Here is a 19,715-nt window from a genome sequence, read left to right on the forward strand (position 1 = left end):
CCAAGATGTAATTTCTCATTGCAATGCGTATCAGTAATTGGGCAGGTTGGATGAATGCAGTTTTCAGTACCTTTTATGCAAATTTTTAGACTTAAAGTAATTTTCTCCCACAAACGGATCTGTTTAGTTACCAACGTCTCCTGTTTTATTTATTCACAAAATAATAATGATGCAAGGCAATTAAAACTCATTAAGAATTATCTTCAGTAGCTTCTATGACATAAGTTAAGTCTTACTCAGATATTTCCAAGATATTTCGAAAATCGTTTCCCAAAAGAAATTCTTTCATCCTTACCATACATAAATAGTTGCTGGTCGCTGTAGATCGATCCCGTGAAGATACCCGATGCATATTCCAGCAACCTTCGGGTCCAAGTGTTCCCGGACCCGGGGTACGATGCCAGAGCGCAGACCGGAAGGGAACCTTTTTTGGCAAAATAGACCTTGTACTCACTGCACTCCTTGTCATTCTTCCATAAATTCTTCGACTTTCTTTTCTTGTCGACGATTTCTTCATACCTGAGAATGAGTGGATAGAATTTTTAGGTATTTTACTTCTTCGATATGTAGAGATGACTGTTTTAAAATAAAGCACATACCTTTAGCCTACAAATATTATGATTAAAAGACCGCGTGACAGGCGACAGATACATTCTTGGCTATAGCAAGTAGATTGATGCATTTTCAAGAGAATTGTTCTCTTTATACTGTACTGCCTATAACTTACCTGTTTCCTTTATTAACATGGTAGGAGAGAGAGAGAGAGAGAGAGAGAGAGAGAGAGAGAGAGAGAGAGAGAGAGAGAGAGAGATTTTATAATGAATGATAAGCAGTCCGTTTATAAAAGAAAATCTGTAATGGTTTCAGATATGAGCGCCCGCATTATATGCGTGAAAAGAAAATAAAAGTTAAGAATGAGGTAAATGAAAGTTTGGGAATACAGAAGAGGAAGTAAATGTTTTCTGAGTAATTTCTGAATCCTCATCTCAGAGCTCTGTTAGCAAGCAAGGATAGGAAAGTTTGAGTCAGTTGTCAAAACGATATACGCATATTGTCTTTCCACAACTTATTATCAAAGCAGCACAATCACATAAGGTAGGCTAAAATCTTCATTTCTTTGATGGTGGATCTCATTGGAAAGTTTCAACGCTATGTTAAAATATCCTTTGTGATTCATTTAATCTTTAAAGAATACATTGTTACCTCTTAGTGAAGAAAAAGTTTTAGTCTATTTGATTACCTACGTAAGTCACCACAAAGTATTTTAGACCTTGAAAATATTAGCAGATAGATTTCTATAGAAATCTTGGAACACGCCTCGAGTGATTGTTTCCAGTCTTGCGCTTGCTCGTTTCTACTTTTAGTCATTCTTTTCAATCACCTGCGTCGGTCTGTGGGAAATAGCCATCGACCCTTAGAAGCTTCCCATTATTCAGTAGCTTTGTCAAAGGAGAGGGGATAATGTACTCTTGGCATTGCACGAATTGCATCAAGAATGACCGCAAATTGTAGGTATGCAAATTGCTGATCCGTGAATGCGACCCCTCCCTCCCGCGTCCCGCATGGAAGAAGCGATCAGACGTGAGAGATTATTCCTCCTCTCATTATCTTTCAAGTCCCCGCTTTACTTCCATTGTCTGCATGCTTTCGTAGTTTTAATTAGCGTTCCTGTCTCCTCCTCTTGTCACACCATATAGCTTCTCACCTTCGCCAAAGTACATGTTATATCGGTCTCTCAGAACGCAGTTACGATGCGTAAAGTAACGCACTATCTTTAATTGAATATTAGAATTCGAGAAATTGGGAATTTCCCATCAGATGAACATACGTAAGATCTCCGCATGGCAATTTTACGTTAAGGAAGCCATCTGTAAATATATGCAAAATGGGCTTTTCTTCTCTGTAATCACTGTCAACCGCTTCATAGAGGTTGCAGATTACACGATGTGCACATGAATCATACATGCAAAGGGCAGGTATACGTATGACTATATCATTATCATCATCGCCTCGAAAGCTTCGGGAGGAAAAAAAGGGTCTCTGGATCTTGTTCCGCCACGCGTGTCTTCCCCGCGTATTCTCTTCCGCAAATCTCGGCTCATCTCAGGCCTTCCGTCTCAACAAGAGATGGACACTTATTTGTAAGATTTCCAGACAGGAAAAAACTTAACAAAGGCTAAAAAGGAGATTCAGGAAATCAGCATATATCTGTAAATGAGAAGGGTAAACTTAAACCAAAAATAAAAATAGTTAATGTCCCGAAGGACGAAGATGACATTGTCAATAAAATTGTAAAAAAAAATCCATGGATAGGTAATCTCATTTCTGAAAATGACGACCTGAAAACTGTAAAGGAAATGAAAGCCAAAGATGACAAATTTAAGCACTATATTATCAAATGGACACCACAAATAAGAAAGGCTATCTATGATAGAGGTAACAAATTGCATATGCTGTATAGCCGTTGCAAAGTATACGACTGTTATATGCCCTATCAATGCTATAAATGTCAAGAAATTGGTCATAGCGCAACAGATTGTAGAAATGACCAAGTTTGCCCTAGATATGGTGAAAATCACAAATCAAATGAATGTGCTAGCATCACCTTAAAGTGTAAAATTTGTGTAAAGAAAGGCCATATTGATACTAAACATGAAACATATGATGGCAATAAGTGCATAGTATATAAAGATTGTGTCAAAAGTAAAAAAATAATAAGGATCATGGCTTTGACTAAATAATCTTTTATGCAATTTTATAAACATACAGCCCGTAGGAAATAAAACTAACGCTATTAGAAATCTCAAAAATTATCAAAATATAGATATATGTATGCTAACGGAGACTTGGCTGCGCAATAATGTGATTACTCTAAAATAAACGAAATGACGCCAGGGTCTCACAACTTTTACATTGTACCGAGAGAAAAGAAAAACGATGGTGGAGTGGGAATCTTTGTATTGAACCATACCATTGACCTACAAAAACGAGACTGAGTGACACACAAGTTGAGCATGAATGCGTGATATCTCCAATACATAAACTACTAAGGGATTCAGAGCCGATGAAACACGGTCTTTCGGCAACACCTTTTTATCAAAGCATCGGATGAAGGTGAAAGTTGGCAAGTGTATACCTAATTTTTGCAAGTATTATTTAGTACCTAAGTTCGATAGTTTTGAAGTTCTTCGTTGGGCTATCGGGTTCCGTTCTCAGCTACCACTCTGTTGGGCGCGAGTTCGAATCTCCGACCGGCCAATGAAGAATAAGAGGAATTTATTTCTGGTGATAGAAATTCATTTCTCACTATAATGTGGTTCGGATTCCACAATAAGCTGTAGGTCCCGTTGCCAGGTAACCAATTGGTTTTTAGCCACGTAAAATAAATCTAATCCTTCAGGCCAGCCCTAGGAGAGCTGTTAATCAGCTCAGTGGTCTGGTTAAACTAAGACATACTTAACTTTTTTCTTTTTTTTCGATAGTTTTGATATTTACGGAGTAAAATGAAGGCGCCGATGCCGGAACCGAGAAAATCACAGACGAGGATCCTAAAACCATTCGTGACGTAAACAAAATATGACGTCACGAGGCTCCGCCCATCCACCAGGTAGGCAGTAAGTCACTAACAGGTGAATTCGATAATGACCAGCGGGATATGGGATTGTCCCCGTGGTTGCAAGACTGCATTTGTGCTATGGCTTGCCAATTTGTATACAAGCGAGAAGACCCGTGGCAAGATATACTATAGCGTGAATAGGTAATTATTATTTTCTATAGCGGGTAATAGTTACCTGGCAATACTCATCTCTTGCTACAGCAACTAGAAGGCTATAGTGTCGAAACCTGATGTAAAACAAAACGGATTGTCTTTTTGTATTCCCGCCCTGAATAGATGTACTGTGGATCTAATAAATGAGCTAAAGACTGGTTCATTATATGGATGAATTACATACACTGAATTATTTGTAAAGTAGAAACAATAGGAATATCAAGAAAAGGGAAGAATTCCAGGCTAACAACTTAGTCCCAACAGTTGCTGTGGAAGATACGATGAAACCTTCACAAAATAATAATAATAATAATAATAATAATAATAATAATAATAATAATTATTGAAATGATAACGCAGTCATAATAAAAAGTCCTATTGAGAATGATAATGCAGTCAAGGGTACTAGTATCGATTAGTAATTATCCTGCAGTGAAGAGACGTTTTCCATCATATGTCAACTCTTCACTGTAGCTGAAGGCCCATGATGGTAACGTCACTAATTATCGATTAGTGAACTGAGCTGTTAACAGCTCTCCGCAGTGAAGAAGGATTAGACGTTTTCCGAACCACGAGAAATGAATTTCTATCACCAGAAATACATTCTTCAACTGTTCATCAGCCGGCCGGGGAATTGAACTCCGGCCCATCGAGTGACTGAAGCTCAACCGACTCAGCCAACGTAACGTCACTATTGTGTTCAAAACCCTCACCTGCGATTTTGATGGCTCAGGCGTAAGAAACCCACTTTTACTCTGATAAGTACCAGAGCTATTGGAATTTAGGTACTGAATAATACTTGCAAAAATTAGGTAGGGTTAGAAAATTTACACTTGCCAACTTTCACCTTTATCCGATTTTTGATAAAAAGGTGTTGGCGAAAAACCGTTTTCATCGGCTCAGAATCCCTTAGTATATAGTTACATTTAGCATAAATATCTGGAAAGGTTATACACTGAAAAAACTATCACTTACAGAAACAAAACCAACTTTAAAGATGACGAATTTATTGTTGAGAGCATAAAGAAAATAAGAGAAACAAGCCAGGAGTGCAGGTGTAATTTGAGGAATACCGTGACAGGCGACCAAGTATGTGTACGGTGTTTTACAGTCTATAGCAAAAATATATTGGCGTCAAACTACAACGATAAACGTCCAGAAGTAACAAGGCAAATGATAGTTAAAGAAAATGCCAAATGGTTTAACAGTGAATTACGTGAAGCTAAGAAAAAGAAAAGAAAAGTGGAAGATCTATGGAAAAGATCGAAAGAATCAAGAAGTAGTGAAAATTGGTCACTGGATAAAACAGCCAGAAATCAGTACAACGACTTGATTATGAAAACCAAGAAAATATATTACAATAAAATGTTTAGTGTAGAGAAAAATCCCCCCAAAAATCCATGACATTTTAGCCTGAATATTGGGACTCAAGAAAGAAAAAGTTCTACCTGATGTAACTAGTGACTACAACTGGCCGATAACTTTGTGAACTACTTTGAAGAAAAAATTTAGATAAGGAGGTCCCTCCTGATCTCCCAGTGATCACAATGAGAAATAGCAAATTCAGTAAGTATAAAGAACTGAACATGAATGACTTTGAAAAAACGATGAGAAAAGTAAAAACACCAACTACGAAAATGACCCGATTCCCATAGGCTAAATGATTTATGAGGCAAAAACCTTTGATCGATTGCAGGAACTATATTTTGATATTGCCAACATGAGTCTAGCACAGGCATCCTTCCCAAATAGTGAAAACTTGCTTGTATAAAACCGGCCTATAAAGGAAAAGGCGATAAAGAAAATCTAAGCTTCTATAGACCAATATCGAACCTGTTGTACTTATCAAAACTTATAGAAACGGAAGTTCACAAACGAACTTGGAAACACGTGAAACAACTCAATATTATACCTGATGATCAGTCAGCGTACAGAAAACACCACTCAACTAAGACTATATTGTGCGCAATTATAAATATGGTAAAAATTATAGCAAATGGAAAATGTGGCATCCTATAAGTGCAGCATTTGACACCGTTGACCACTGTCTGCTGCTTGAAGACCTGAGAGCAGTAGGCATCGAAGATGATGTACACAAATGGTACAAAAGCTACTTAGAAAACAGGAAGGTTACAGTTGTTATACTGTGAAATCAGAAAAGAAAGGCCTTGTTAAACTGCGTTCTGGGTCCACTGAAATCAAGTATCTAGAAAATAAGAAATATAAACAGGATGATCATCAGTTCCATTTTCCTGTGGAAACGGTGGAAGACAAAGTAATATTGATGAAAAAGATATCAAAATATGGATATCGGCGAAGAAATTGAAACTTAATGAAGACAAAACTGAGTGTATGCTATTTGGATCTGACAGTGCATTATGAAAAAATGAACACTTCAAACAAATAACTATTGGTTCGTCAACAATAAATATTGTAGCAGTAGTGAGGAACTTAGGAATATTTATTGATAATAAATTGTCGATGAACAACCATATATTGCATATTACAAAAACCTGTAACTATCATATTAGAAACATTGCATTTATTAGAAAATGCCTAAACGAAGATACTCTGAAAACAGCAATTTGCAACCAAATACTTTCGAGGCTTGACTACTGCAACGTTATATAATGTGGTCTCCCTAACTAACTACTAAGAAAATTGCAAGGAGTACAAAATAGAACCGCCAGGTTAATAAAAGGACTACGTTCCCCCAGCACTAATTGAGCTACATTGGTTCCCAGTAAAAGCTAGAATAGAATATAAAATACTACTTCCAGTCTTTAAAGCACTAAATATGATGAACCAACACATCTGAGAAAATGCTTAAGCTTCTTTAGACCCGAAATGAATATTGTAATCAGACATGAAAGTGAAGCGTACAAATTGCAAGTCAGGCGAGAGAGCATTTGAACACTGCGCGCCAAGACTATGCAACAAAATACCGCCTGAAGTGAAGATCATACAAGAAGAAAGCAAATATAAAAAAGAACTAAAGACTCTATTCTGCAGGAGCTACGATATTGACGGGAAAACGCTGGAAGACAATAATAATATAAGAAGCACCTTATCTTGAAGACGTACAAAGGCCCACCGGAGAGGGAATCATCCCTGTGGAGGGCTGTGCATAAAACCAAACAGTGAAACAAAGTTTCCATCCAAATAGGTTTAGGCCATCCAACACTTCTAGTGCCAGTAGGAATTCGCCTAGGATCTCGCCTAACATTTCACTTCTTCCTATGGGTTGTGCGTAGGACAAGTCCAAATCATCTCCATCTCCCTTTCATAATTTCCTCATCTGCATGTATATGGAATTTCAGTAATTGTCCTTACGGTTTTATTTCTGACTCGATCCTTCTAGTAAAACACTCTTTTTTAGGATAACGTAAAACAGGCAAACAAAAATCCAGCCTAGACTTTTTTCTTTTGGGGTGGATTATCCTAAAAAAAATCTGGAGATTTTACTGTATTTCGTGTTTTTGTGAAGAATTGTGCATTCCACTTTCATTAACTATACAGACAGTGCGCCTGGAGATGAAAAAATTGATGATGAATTTGTACGTGGCTGTGTTCTTGCTTTTCTTTCGAGTCACCCTCTATAAGGGAGAACGGACAAAGAGAAGTTCTATAATCACGGCACATAACATAACAGTAGGTCGAAATTTCGTAAAGATAGAAATTAGAGCAGTGAAAAAACACAAAAGAATGCTTACTTTCACATTTAGTATAACTATCAAAAGCCAAACACACGCACTATAAGAATTTCTGAGAGATCATCTGACAGAAATACGACAGAAACAGTACTTGTGAGAAAGCAAGAAGTTAAGTTAAGTGTACCTTAGTTTTACCAGACCACTGAGCTGATTAACAGCTCTCCTAGGGCTGGCCCGAAGGATTAGACTTATTTTACGTGGCTAAGAATCAATTGGTTACTTAGCAACAGGACCTACAGCTTATTGTGGAATCCGAACCACATTATACCGAGAAATGAATTTCCATCACCAGAAATAAATTCCTCTAACTCTTCATCAGCCGGCCGGAGACTTGAACTCGGGCCTAGCGAGTGCTAGTCCACAGCTCTACCGACTCTCCCAACGAAGAGCTTAAATCACCACACTTGTCAAAGAGGGACAATGGGTCTAACAAGCTTGTTTGATGGGAAATGTTCTTGTCGAGCAATGGTACCATATCAAAATCAGTGACAGATGTTTTCACTTGCCGGGCATATTGTGACAGCATTACAAGGAATCCTTTTCGATCTTCAATGTCAAAAAGTTTCAGGCTACAGCATTATCTCTACCAGTAACTGATAAGGATAAAGTTGATTGCCCTAACTATCTTCATTCTTTCTTTGAAGAAGAAGCATCAGTTCGGTAATCCACCTACTAGTAGGTATTAATCCGGGAAGTATCAACCTTTGTCAAAGTCCAGGGTAAACTCGCGCTAAGTAAAGTAGACGGCCGCACGAAGATATATAATTTATTAATATAATTTGTCGACCACGCAATATAGAAATGGGTGCATATAATACTTGGATCCCGGAGAGGCTGGTACTAAACACGGCGTCCCAAGGAGCATCCGCCAAGTTTAGTACTAGTACCTCCGAATAGGTGGGTACATACCGGGTTTAATAGCCTCCACCTACGCAACACTTGTCAGATTTAAAGGTAAATTATATTCTCAGAGATGTAATAGAACTTGCACCATGTCAGACACAATACTCTGGGGACAGAGGGAAGGGCCACGTCGTTCGGTCACGTCTTACATTGCATAACCAGACAGACTGAAAAGTAAACTGCACTTTCATGTCTTGAGATAGCAGTGACCCCTCTACAACTAGTCTTCAGAATGAAATACAAAAAGGCCAAACCTTTCCGCTCCGAGATCACTAAAAAAAAAAAGGAAGAAAAAATCTTCACGTCAGCAATGATAGCTTTGTAGGGGAGGTAACGACAAGATTTGAGAGGAAAGGAGGGAGGAGGGGCCGTTAATAGAGAGGGTGTGGTTTTAGAGAGGAAATCTGCGGCTGTTCGCCTGTGATAGTTCTGCCTCAAGTGAAATCCTCCAAACAAATTGGATGGCAACTGTTGAGCCAGACCGAAACGAAAAGACACAAGGAATTGCATCGGAATTGCATCACAACCAGTGAGAGAGAGAGAGAGAGAGAGAGAGAGAGAGAGAGAGAGAGAGAGAGAGAGAGAGAGAGAGAGAATAAATTTGAAGAGAAATTTTATGTCAAATATTTGATAACAGATTAAATGCATGTCAGGGGACACTATCAAATGCGGCCAAAAATCCATGGCGCAATTAGGAACAGGCTGATTAATTGCCATGTGCTGGTTGTCTCAAGACAGATATTAGTATCTTCATAAAACAGCCAAAACAAAAAAACAAAAAATCTTCCAATAACTCCAGGTGAATAACTCAGACCATATAAATTTATTCGTTACCTGTAATTGCCGTGAAAACCGATGGTTTGAAGCCTCGCTGCCAATACTTAGCTGAATCATTCCCATGATTTTGAATAAGGGCAATTTCTTAGGATCGTTATAGCACTCCTTCTCCATTGTTAAATGACAGTAATCAAGGACTGTTTAATATAATCTCTTCACAGATACGATCCCTTCGTGCATTCACAAATCTGCCTCTAAAATAAGGTAATCGTCTCCATACCAGTGACGCGTCTTGGATTTGATTAGGTGTCTGCTAGGATAGTTTCACACGCAGGTAATATGTTTGACACGCAAGCTTTTCAGGTATGTCTTTTCCTCACTTAAAGGAATTTCATGTATTATACGCTAACTTACATCACTCCAGCTTGTGTTCGAACTGTTATTTGTAACAGATTTGATAAAAAATGAGGGATAGTTTTAAGATTTCCATGTTCTCCTTATCAGAAGCGTTTCTGTCAAAGATTTTGCGGAAATTCGTGTGACCTTGGTAACAGAGCCAGAGTTTGATTCACAAGATTGCCGAGCAAGTGTCTGGAAAAGCGTTGTGGTAATAAAAGCCACGCAACTTACCACAGGAAACTGGATTACTGTATCGCAGAGTTGGCAAATTACGGAACGTTTATAACTCCTTATTACGTGTAATCATGTAATGTTAGGCTATTGTAATATTGTGGCTAATAAGCTCTTGAACTTAGAGTCAGAAGATGAAAAGTGTTTATAAAATTTTATGCTGTATGATAAAATCCACTTTCATTTTCAAATTAGGGAGGATTTTGTTTGATGTTGCCTTCTTGCAGTTTATAATGCTACGACGTGAGATAGATTGTAGCTAATACTCGTAGGCATTAAATTGAAAGCATGTTTAAAGTTGACTAAACTTAGAAATTCATGTCAGTTTCACTTCGAGGCGTAAACATCTAAAGCAACATTGTGAAACAATGTTGTAGATAAATTTCTATAGGTATAAGTTACAACAGTATAGCAGAAAGATATAAAATGAGTTGCGTCGTAATATAGAAGTATTCAGTACTGGTACATTCAACAACCAACCACCGCAAAATCATAGATAAAGAATATTGCTTTAAACCTCTCTTAAGGTCGATCAGTATTAAATGACAAGTAAAATACTTTGAAATGCGATGGATTAGAAAGTTGCAATCTCGGTTACAAAACGTTATGGTTCGGTGTTCAACATTCACAGTGGACTTAAGAATCGTTGTTGCGTCAGGGCTTGACTAAGAAGCTACGTGCTTTCTTAGACTGTACAATTTCCAGCTCATCTAGAGCATCATTTCAGAAGTGGCCGTCCTTAATCTACTTTAAATTAGATTTGTAAAGGTTATTTCCTCTTATTTACTTGATACAAATACCCAAGTGCAGTCTCATCTTATTTTTACCTGCAATGAGATGTTAAATAGTACTTTCAAGGTAACATACATTTACAGGACAGCAGTTAAATCACCATTCACTGCTTTGAAAATGCAGCGTAAGTAGTGGACGAAAGAAAGATGAATCATTTTTGACACACATATATGTACGTATGTATATGTATATATATATATATACATATATATATATATATATATATATATACATACATATATATATATATATATATATATATATATATATATATATATATATATATAATTATCAGTATCAGATCTGCAGTCAACATTATTTAAGATGTCAATGGTCTCCTGTGCTGGAGCACTGGTGAAAAGGCTGTCTGATCCAGGGACAATGTGTCTCCATAAAATTCGGTGGTTTTAAGGTTTATGAATTCAACAGAGGACCTCGAAGAACAAACTGCCGGTGTGTATAGGAGGTTAGAATGTCGTTAGGGCCGTACTCTTCTCTTTTAGTGTCTCCATTCGGTCCTTCTGTAAGTCTTTCGGATTGATTTGTATCATTCAGGATGTCATCCATATCCACGTATTTTTCCCCTCTCCATGATTACGTAGACAGCTGATTAATCAACTTGGCTGAGAATAATGGCCTCTCTTTCCTGAGGTACCCTGACAACTTCCCTCTGAGCTTTATTCAGAATGCTACTGGAGGAGGTACTGTATTGTATCTGCTTTGCTGACCAGTAGGATTTACCTATGTGTATATGGCCACGATGGAGAAATATATTAGATTCTTCGCGTTTCTTGTCACAATTTGGTTGTTTGTGCAGCGCAGTTTTCTTAAAAGAACGGTTTTTCTTCTTTTAAGTGTTGCAGTCTTGCTGTGGTATCCTCCTTTCTTCGATGGAGTAGTTTGGCCATGCCCACCCAGGATGTTCTTGCCCGCCCACTTATTTAATCTTATAAGAAAGACTGCTTGAAAGGGCGCGTTCACACACACACACACATATATATATATATATATACACATATATGTATATATGTATATGTATATATAATCTTCATACCATGAAGATGAGATATGTCAATATAGTCCACAGGCGAAAATAGAATAAAACATTCTAATAGCTCGATAATTTCGCCTTCCACCAGGCCTCTTCAAGGGCTTTATTACTTGAAGAGACCTGGTGGAGGGCGAAATTATCGAGCTACTAGTGTTTTATTCTCTTTCTCCTGTGGACTATATATATATATATATATATATATATATATATATATATATATATATATAATACATATTTTTATATATATATATATATATATATATATATATTATATATATTTATATATATATATATATATATATATATATATATATATATATATATATATATATATATATATATATATATATATATATATATATATAGTATATATATATATATATATATATATATATATATATATTTATATATATATATATATATATATTTATATATATATATATTTATATATATATATATATATACATATATATGTGTGTGGGTGGGTGTGTAATTCCCCCAAAGAACTGCTGTCACTTCCACATTCAGCCGAGACAGCATCTCCCCATTAGCATCCTATCCAGAGATCCACTAGTTCAGTATTCTCTTTCTCTGCATTTCCTTGCATGCAAAGCAACATATATTCTCCTTAAAATTTTCCGTCTATTCTCCAGCGATTTCTATTTTTGCCACTTGCCTTCTTTGTGCCCCGGTCTTCTTGACCACCTTATCCATCGTCTTGTATGCCACTTGACTGCCTGTGTACGTGGATTGATTGAAGAATTAAAGCTTGTAAGTCATGCTCAGTCGTCATTTTATGCTGTAACACTGAAGACAAATTTACTTCCTTATCGAGTTCATGTAACTGTAAATTTACGAATAGCTGTCTACCATGTACGCACGTGTCGTGAATCCAATCACCACTCCGTAGGTAATCTACCTTTCCAGTTCTTTTGTATTACATTGTAAATTTTCATTCAAGTCATTTGAGTCGATTTAAGACATACTCGGTAAACCATTCCCCATTTTTCTTTGTGTGTGTGTGTGTGTGTGTGTGTGAAAGGAAAATCATTAAAGCGCTTCACAAAAGTATAAGAAGAAGCGAGACGAAATATCCTACCTTGACTCACCTAACCTACTTCTCGTCATTTCATTGCTTCAGTTCATTTCAGATGGAAGCAGTCTAGTTTCTGTTATAAGTCTTCCTCCTTTATTTTTAATCGACAGTCAGATCTCACGAAAATGACATCGAGTCTCCATCAAAAGCAATTTGCAATTGTGCGAAACTGGAAGAATTCGCTGTTGTAACGTTACTCACTTTTCCTCATGATGAAAGAATCTTGCCTCAAGAACAATATATATATATATATATATATATATATATATATATATATATATATATATATAATTTATATTTATATGTATATATATATATATATATATATATATATATATATATATATATATATATATATATATATATATATATATATATATATATATATATATATATATATATATATATATATATATATATATATAATAAACTCACTGCTCGGTCTTTTTTAGTTCTATTTTATCTTCACAGATGTGGCTTCAACTGACACTCCAAAATTATTGTTTTTTTTTTTTTTTTTTTTTTTAGAATAACATAAAGTGTAAACTCAAGCTCCATAGTTTCAGAGTAATATGAATATCATTTATGCCATTTGTAAAACTCACCAACGAACATTGGAAGGAATAAGTCTCAAAATTGTTTTTTTTGATCAAAGCATCATTATACTTTAGCATGATGAAGAGCCATGAGTTATACTGACTGAATAATAGCTCTTCCAGGAGAAAGCAAAAATTATTTTGAAGAAATTGATAGTGCTAGAACCTGAGAGCGATTATTTCCCAGGTTGCAAAAGTAAGTTTAACAGAACTGATCAGTAAAACTCGAAATGTTCCTCTTATGAATACTGACCTCTGTTTTGCGATGTTTCTTTGTCCCCATGAGCGCGCGCACAATCTAATTTGCAAATTTTATATTTTCACGCTTTTCATTTACCGGCAAAAACATAATGAAAGAATTTCTCTCTCTCTCTCTCTCTCTCTCTCTCTCTCTCTCTCTCTCTCTCTCTCTCTCTCTCTCTCTCTCTTTTCACCTTTTCCTCTTTTCCACAGATTACCGTTACCCCCGACAGAACTTGCATACACAAACGAGTGAAAAAACCGCAATGTACAGAAAGAAAAGGTCAGTAGATAGTATTACATGTGAACTGAACCTGCACAAAAGCTTCGTCTGCTACAAATTTCTTGACTAATACACCCGGGGGAGGGGGGAGAATTGATGATGTCGAAACTTGTACTCATGCTAGGTTGAAAATGTGTATAAATAAAAATCGGCGTCACCTACTAGGAGGTGCTAGTACTAAACATGGCGGAAGCTCCTTGGGACGCCGTGTTTAGTACTAGCCCCTCGGGGATCAAAGTATTATATACACCATTTCTATATTGTGTGGTCGACAAATTATATTAATAAATGATATCTACTTTACATTTACAATACGGTGTTAGTACTAGCACCTCGGAATAGGTGACGCGTAGATAGATAACAAGCCTAAGTAGCACCTAAAAATCACTGTATACTTGACAAATACTTTCAGTTTCTACTTTCCAAACAGGGAAAACTTAAAAAAGGCAAAAATGGAGATTCGGGAAATCAGCAATATATCAGTAAATGAGAAAGGTAAAGTTAAACCAAAAAGGACGATGACGACATTGTCGCTAATATTGTAAAGAAAAATCCATGGATAGATAGCCTCATCTCTGAAAATGACGACCTAAAAACTGTAAAGGAAATGACAGCCAAAGATGACAAATACAAACACTATATCATCAAATGCACACCACAAATACGAAAGGCTATCAATGATAGAGGTGGTAGATTGTTTACACTGTATAGCCGCAGCACAGTATAAGACTGTTACATGCCCCATCAGTGCTGTAGCCTAAATGTCAGGAATTTGGTCATAGCGCAACAAATTGCAGAAGTGACCAAGCTTGCCCTAGATGTGGTGAAAATCACAAATCAAATGAATGTGCTAGCAGCATCTTCAAGTGTAAAAATTGTGTAAAGAAAGGCCATAGTGATACTAAACATAAAACATATGATGGCAATAAGTGCACAGTATATAAAGATTATGTATCAAAGGTGAGAAATAATACGGACCATGGCTTTGACTAATAATCTTCTATGCAGTTTAATAAACATACAGTCCGTAGGAAATAAAACTAACACTAGAAATTGCTTAAGCTTCTTTAGACCCGAAAAGAATATTGTAATCAGACATGCAAGTGAAGCTTATAGGCTATTTGAACCTAGAACAGATTGTAAGTCAGGCGAGAGAGCATTTGAACACTGCGCACCAAGACTATACGACAAAATACCGCCTGAAGTGAAGAACATACAAGAAGAATGCAAATTTAAAAAGGAACTAAAGACTCTCTTATTCTGCAGGAGCTACGATACTGACGAGAAAACACTGAAATAAAATTATAAAATATAAGAAGCACCTTATTTCGAAAACGTACAAGGGCCCGCCAGAGAGGGAATTATCCCCGTGGAGGGCTGTACATAAAACCAAAGTGAACAAAGTGAACAACCTCTTTTCTCTTCGCGTTTCCGGGAAGATGGTTTGATGACAGTAAGGAAGACACTACCTTCAGTGATAAAAGTCGGTGGTCACTAGGTTGGTGGTACTGCCAGACAGTAAAAAAAAATGGCATTATGTGATATTAGGCTTCCGAAATTGAACCAGTTTCTTCTAAAGAGTTAGAGATGATTTTGTGAGATTGAGGCAGTAGTGTAGTAGTAGTAGTAGTAGTAGATGGGCTTTGCCTTTGAAGCGGCCCCAACATGCCGCAGCTCCTCTTCTTACTGCCATCCGTACATACGACCGACAACAATCGTAATATAAATTGAAAACGTATTGAAAATGTTACATTAGAATAAAAATTACGGAAGTCGTTTTTCAGTCGGTGCACAGCTATGTCCAGATGGAATGTTATTAGAAAAAGATTATTACAGTGGCCTGTTTTCACGAACCTTTTCAGAAAGAGGCTGAGAATTTTAACACAGAGTTAAATTTTAGGTAATACTAAAATGTCGTCAAAATGACAACTCTTTTGATCCCTTACAATTTTTTTTTATTTTCATAAGTTAAAATTTTTGTGATGTTGTACAGTACTTGATAATCTTAGGGAAAAAGTCACCGGTTGGCAATTTTTGTCCTTAGATATATACTGTATATATAGCCTGTATCTCTATATATATCTATATATATAATATAAATATCTATATATATATATATTTATATATATATAATATATATATATATATATTATATATATATATATATATATATATATATATATATATATATATATATATATATATATATATATATATATATATATATATATATATATATATATATATATAATATATATATATATATATATATATTCACATATATCTTCATATATATATATATATATTAATATATGACCATATTCACAGGCTCTTCCTTCCGTCTGGATATTTTCGGCTTCGTAGTTACAAGCATATCCAAAAAGCGCGAAGAATTCGAGAAGTTAAGAGGGCATTGTGGCTATTAGAATTACATGTGTCTGGTAAAAGTGACCAGTAGATTCTACATATATATATATATATATATATATATATATATATATATATATATATATATATATATATATATACATACACACACACACACATATATATATAGAACGGAACATTATTTTTAGGGTGTATCTCCGACCCATTACGAACCTTAATGGTTTTGTTAGTATACAAAAGGCAATTAAGGGATATACAGAGTCCGTTAGGTCCCAGCAAAACTCAGAGGATGCCACTCGAGACATCATTCTTTTCCGGTCTCCCTTTTGTTTATGTGGTGAAAATATCACCACCAAGGAAGTCGGACATTAAGTCCTCGAAACCCCTGACTTCAGACAAAGAAGTGAAGACTTTACTGTGTCCTCGTTTTTTTCCCAAATAATCAAAATAAGATTTTTCACTTTCAGAGGAACAAATGTGAAAGTCACGCATACTTATTTTTTTACTGTATTTTCTTAGATATATATTGCAAATGCTTATTTTCTCTCTCGTAAGATTGCAAAGAATCTTGGAGATTTATCTTTGACAAGACAAAATTTATAATTAGATTTATCTTGGAAGAAAAAATAGCAATAAAAAGGTACGGTCATTTTGAATTGTGGTCACGGCACATTTTCTTGACTAAAATATACCATATTTTTTACAAGTGTATAGAGAAAAACAAATGGGGAACATGATTAGAGACAGACTATTGTATTATATTTTCAAGGAGTCTTGAGGGATAATTTTGCGGGTGTGCAAGGGAGGTAACTTGCGGTATCAGAATCCAAATGTTTAAATAGATTAAATTTGGTCGTCCATCACTTTATTTCATTGGAGGAAGACGAATCTTTGTGGGAGACCTCGATACTTAGGCCTAGTTTAGGGTTCTCACACTGGATAGTACTGGATTCCCGGACCATTATGGCAACGGAATTTTTAAAGTCTCGCTTCTCGCTCCTACGTTCTGCTCCCGAGAGTGTAGATACAAATGAGGTGAGATACTAACTGGGAATAAACGTGATATTGATAAAAATGGATGTAGGGATATTCAAAAGGAGAAACGATAAATAAAATGGGCGAGACATGGGGTTTTGTCAATGTTAATGTACCGGATTTTAATATATATCGTTGTCTTTAGAACTGTTGGGTCCAGAACCTGCTAACTAAAGGGTTAGTGTCAGAAACACTTATTATGGTCATTACGTCGCGAGTTCTTTAACGGCGCTGTACCTATGGGTAACTACAGTTACTAATACCTTCAGGCAAGGGCCTTGACCCATAAAAAAGTAGAATACTCATTGGCTTTCTGTAAAAGAGCATCGCATCCTCTGTCATGGTGAGGTGAGCAGATTTATTGATAAGTAGCGGAGTTCAGATACCAACCAAATCAGGCATCACGTGAGGATGAGAGGATGACATACACATTCTGTGAGCGCATTTATTTTCATCATCGCGGTACGATACTTTCGGCTGAGTAACGGAACTTTAGGAACCGGTCCTCGTGCCACAGCCCACCTGAATTACCCTTATTGTCAAAAATAAAACGAAACCTTGCGTATATTAGAGAATACAAAGTGCATGTTTCATACGGATGGCTAACATCAATTTTTTTACGTAACATTTTTTAAATAACCACACAAGATTTACCAATAAGATATGGAGCGATGTCATCCTTGCCAAGACTTCATAGTACGATACAACTAAGGATAGCGGTGAAGTTATCACTCCATTAGACACAAACGAAAAGAAATGAAAAAGACAAAAAAAAAAAGGCAAAGCAGTGTTCACGAGTGGAGTTTGCCGTGCAGTGACCCCTGACTTCCCTCAGCAGGTGAAGTTCAACGAGCGAGGTGAACCGCTTCCTGTATCCCGTATCAACCAAATTTCGGTGATTCGCGAAATCTCTCTTTCTCTCCCTCTTAAATATATATATATACACAACAAACTTTGTTCCACATGTTACTTATATACAGCCAACGAATGGAGTCAAGACAAGACTCGTTGCTGATACGAGTCATTTTTAGAGCCTTCAAATTTGCGGCCCCAAGACGCTACAATAAACTTTCATTTGATATCAGGACTAAACGTATCAAATCATTCAAGAAGAAAAATGAAAACTTTATCCTAGTTTGATGACAACGTCGATTTAACAATGATTATGGTATAAGCCGTATTACTCGGAGAATGTGTCTGCACTACTGCGTGAAGAACAAATTACCTTGCGGGTCTTTATGACCACCTGCGGTGGAATGGGACCGGAAAAATATGTCACTTGTGTTAAAAATAAATAGATCTGGCTGTTAAATTGGTTAATTTTGTAAAAATGATTTTTTCCTAGTTTTATGACAATGTGGATTTGACAATGATTATGGAATAAGCCGTATTACTCGGAGAATATGTCTGGACTCCTGCGTGTAGATCAAATTATCTTGCGGGTCTCTATGGCCACCTGCGGCGGAATGGGGCCGGAAAAAGAAGTCAACTGTGTTAAAAATAAATAGACCTGGCTGTTAAATTAGTTACTTTGTCATGCTGTTAGTGTTCTGTGAATCTTAATTAAGCTTTGTACAGGACTGTTCTGTTCGACCTGCGTTTCCAAATCTAGAGATATTTGTCCATTTAAACAGAAAAAGTTTTAAAGCGCCTGCTACAGTTATATGGTTAGTTTAATATTCTGGCCTACGCGTTTTTTTTTTTTTTTTTTTTTTTTTCTACTTCTCCATAAGCCTAATTTTGTAGGAAATTACTTCATGGAAAATTAGTTGTGTACCTCTTTTATGTTAAATTATTAAGAATAGACAACTATTGTGAAGTAGGTGACGAAGCTTTAGAATGCTATTGTCGGTGTTTAAAGGTGTTGAAGGAAGAAAGTTCCGGAGTTCGATGCTCTTTTGTATCAGGGTTTTCACTGAGTTAGGAGCGAACGTTGTCACGGTAAATGATGGAGAGAGAAGCAAGCCTTCACGTGATTGTTCTCTATTTTCGCACTGGAGGAAAAAAATGTTTAAGTTCTTTTACAGTGTCGTCTAGATATGATTCTGTTAAATTGTCGGTAATTTAGTAAAAAGGAAAAAAAATCTCCCGATGAGCTACTGGTTTTTAAGGATTTTTGCTTTTCATTAGGTTTTTTCTAGGCACTATTTCCGCTGCGTTGGATTACTGTGGCAATTTGGTTTAAAATGAACGTATTTTCCTCTTGGTACTCGCCACCAGTGCCACTCAGTCTGGAAGCACTGCCCATACGAGAAATTCTGCAACAGTTAACTCCTTACCGCGCAGCGAAATAATTTTATGCGAATAAGCGCTGAAACCCATCACTGAACTGAATTAATTTGAATATTCATTGAATCAATAGTAATATTGAATTATTCATGCATCGTGGACTGTATCGAGACATTTTAAATCCAAGTGGGGTTCAGTGATAGAAAGGAGAAA

The 19,715-nt window shown here is 36.2% G+C and overlaps 1 protein-coding gene across 2 annotated transcripts in view; it reads right to left on the bottom strand.

Annotated features, from left to right (window-relative positions):
* Positions 1 to 19,715, bottom strand: part of LOC136853442 (uncharacterized) — a 59,791-nt gene that overhangs the window by 13,916 nt on the left and 26,160 nt on the right. For both annotated transcript variants that reach the window (XM_067129008.1, XM_067129011.1), the window contains one exon: positions 296 to 519. In XM_067129008.1, the coding sequence (XP_066985109.1) occupies positions 296 to 519 (224 nt within the window). The remainder of the gene's footprint in view (positions 1 to 295; positions 520 to 19,715) is intronic.

This window comes from Macrobrachium rosenbergii, chromosome 27 (assembly GCF_040412425.1).
Source record: "Macrobrachium rosenbergii isolate ZJJX-2024 chromosome 27, ASM4041242v1, whole genome shotgun sequence".
NCBI lineage: Eukaryota > Metazoa > Arthropoda > Malacostraca > Decapoda > Palaemonidae > Macrobrachium > Macrobrachium rosenbergii.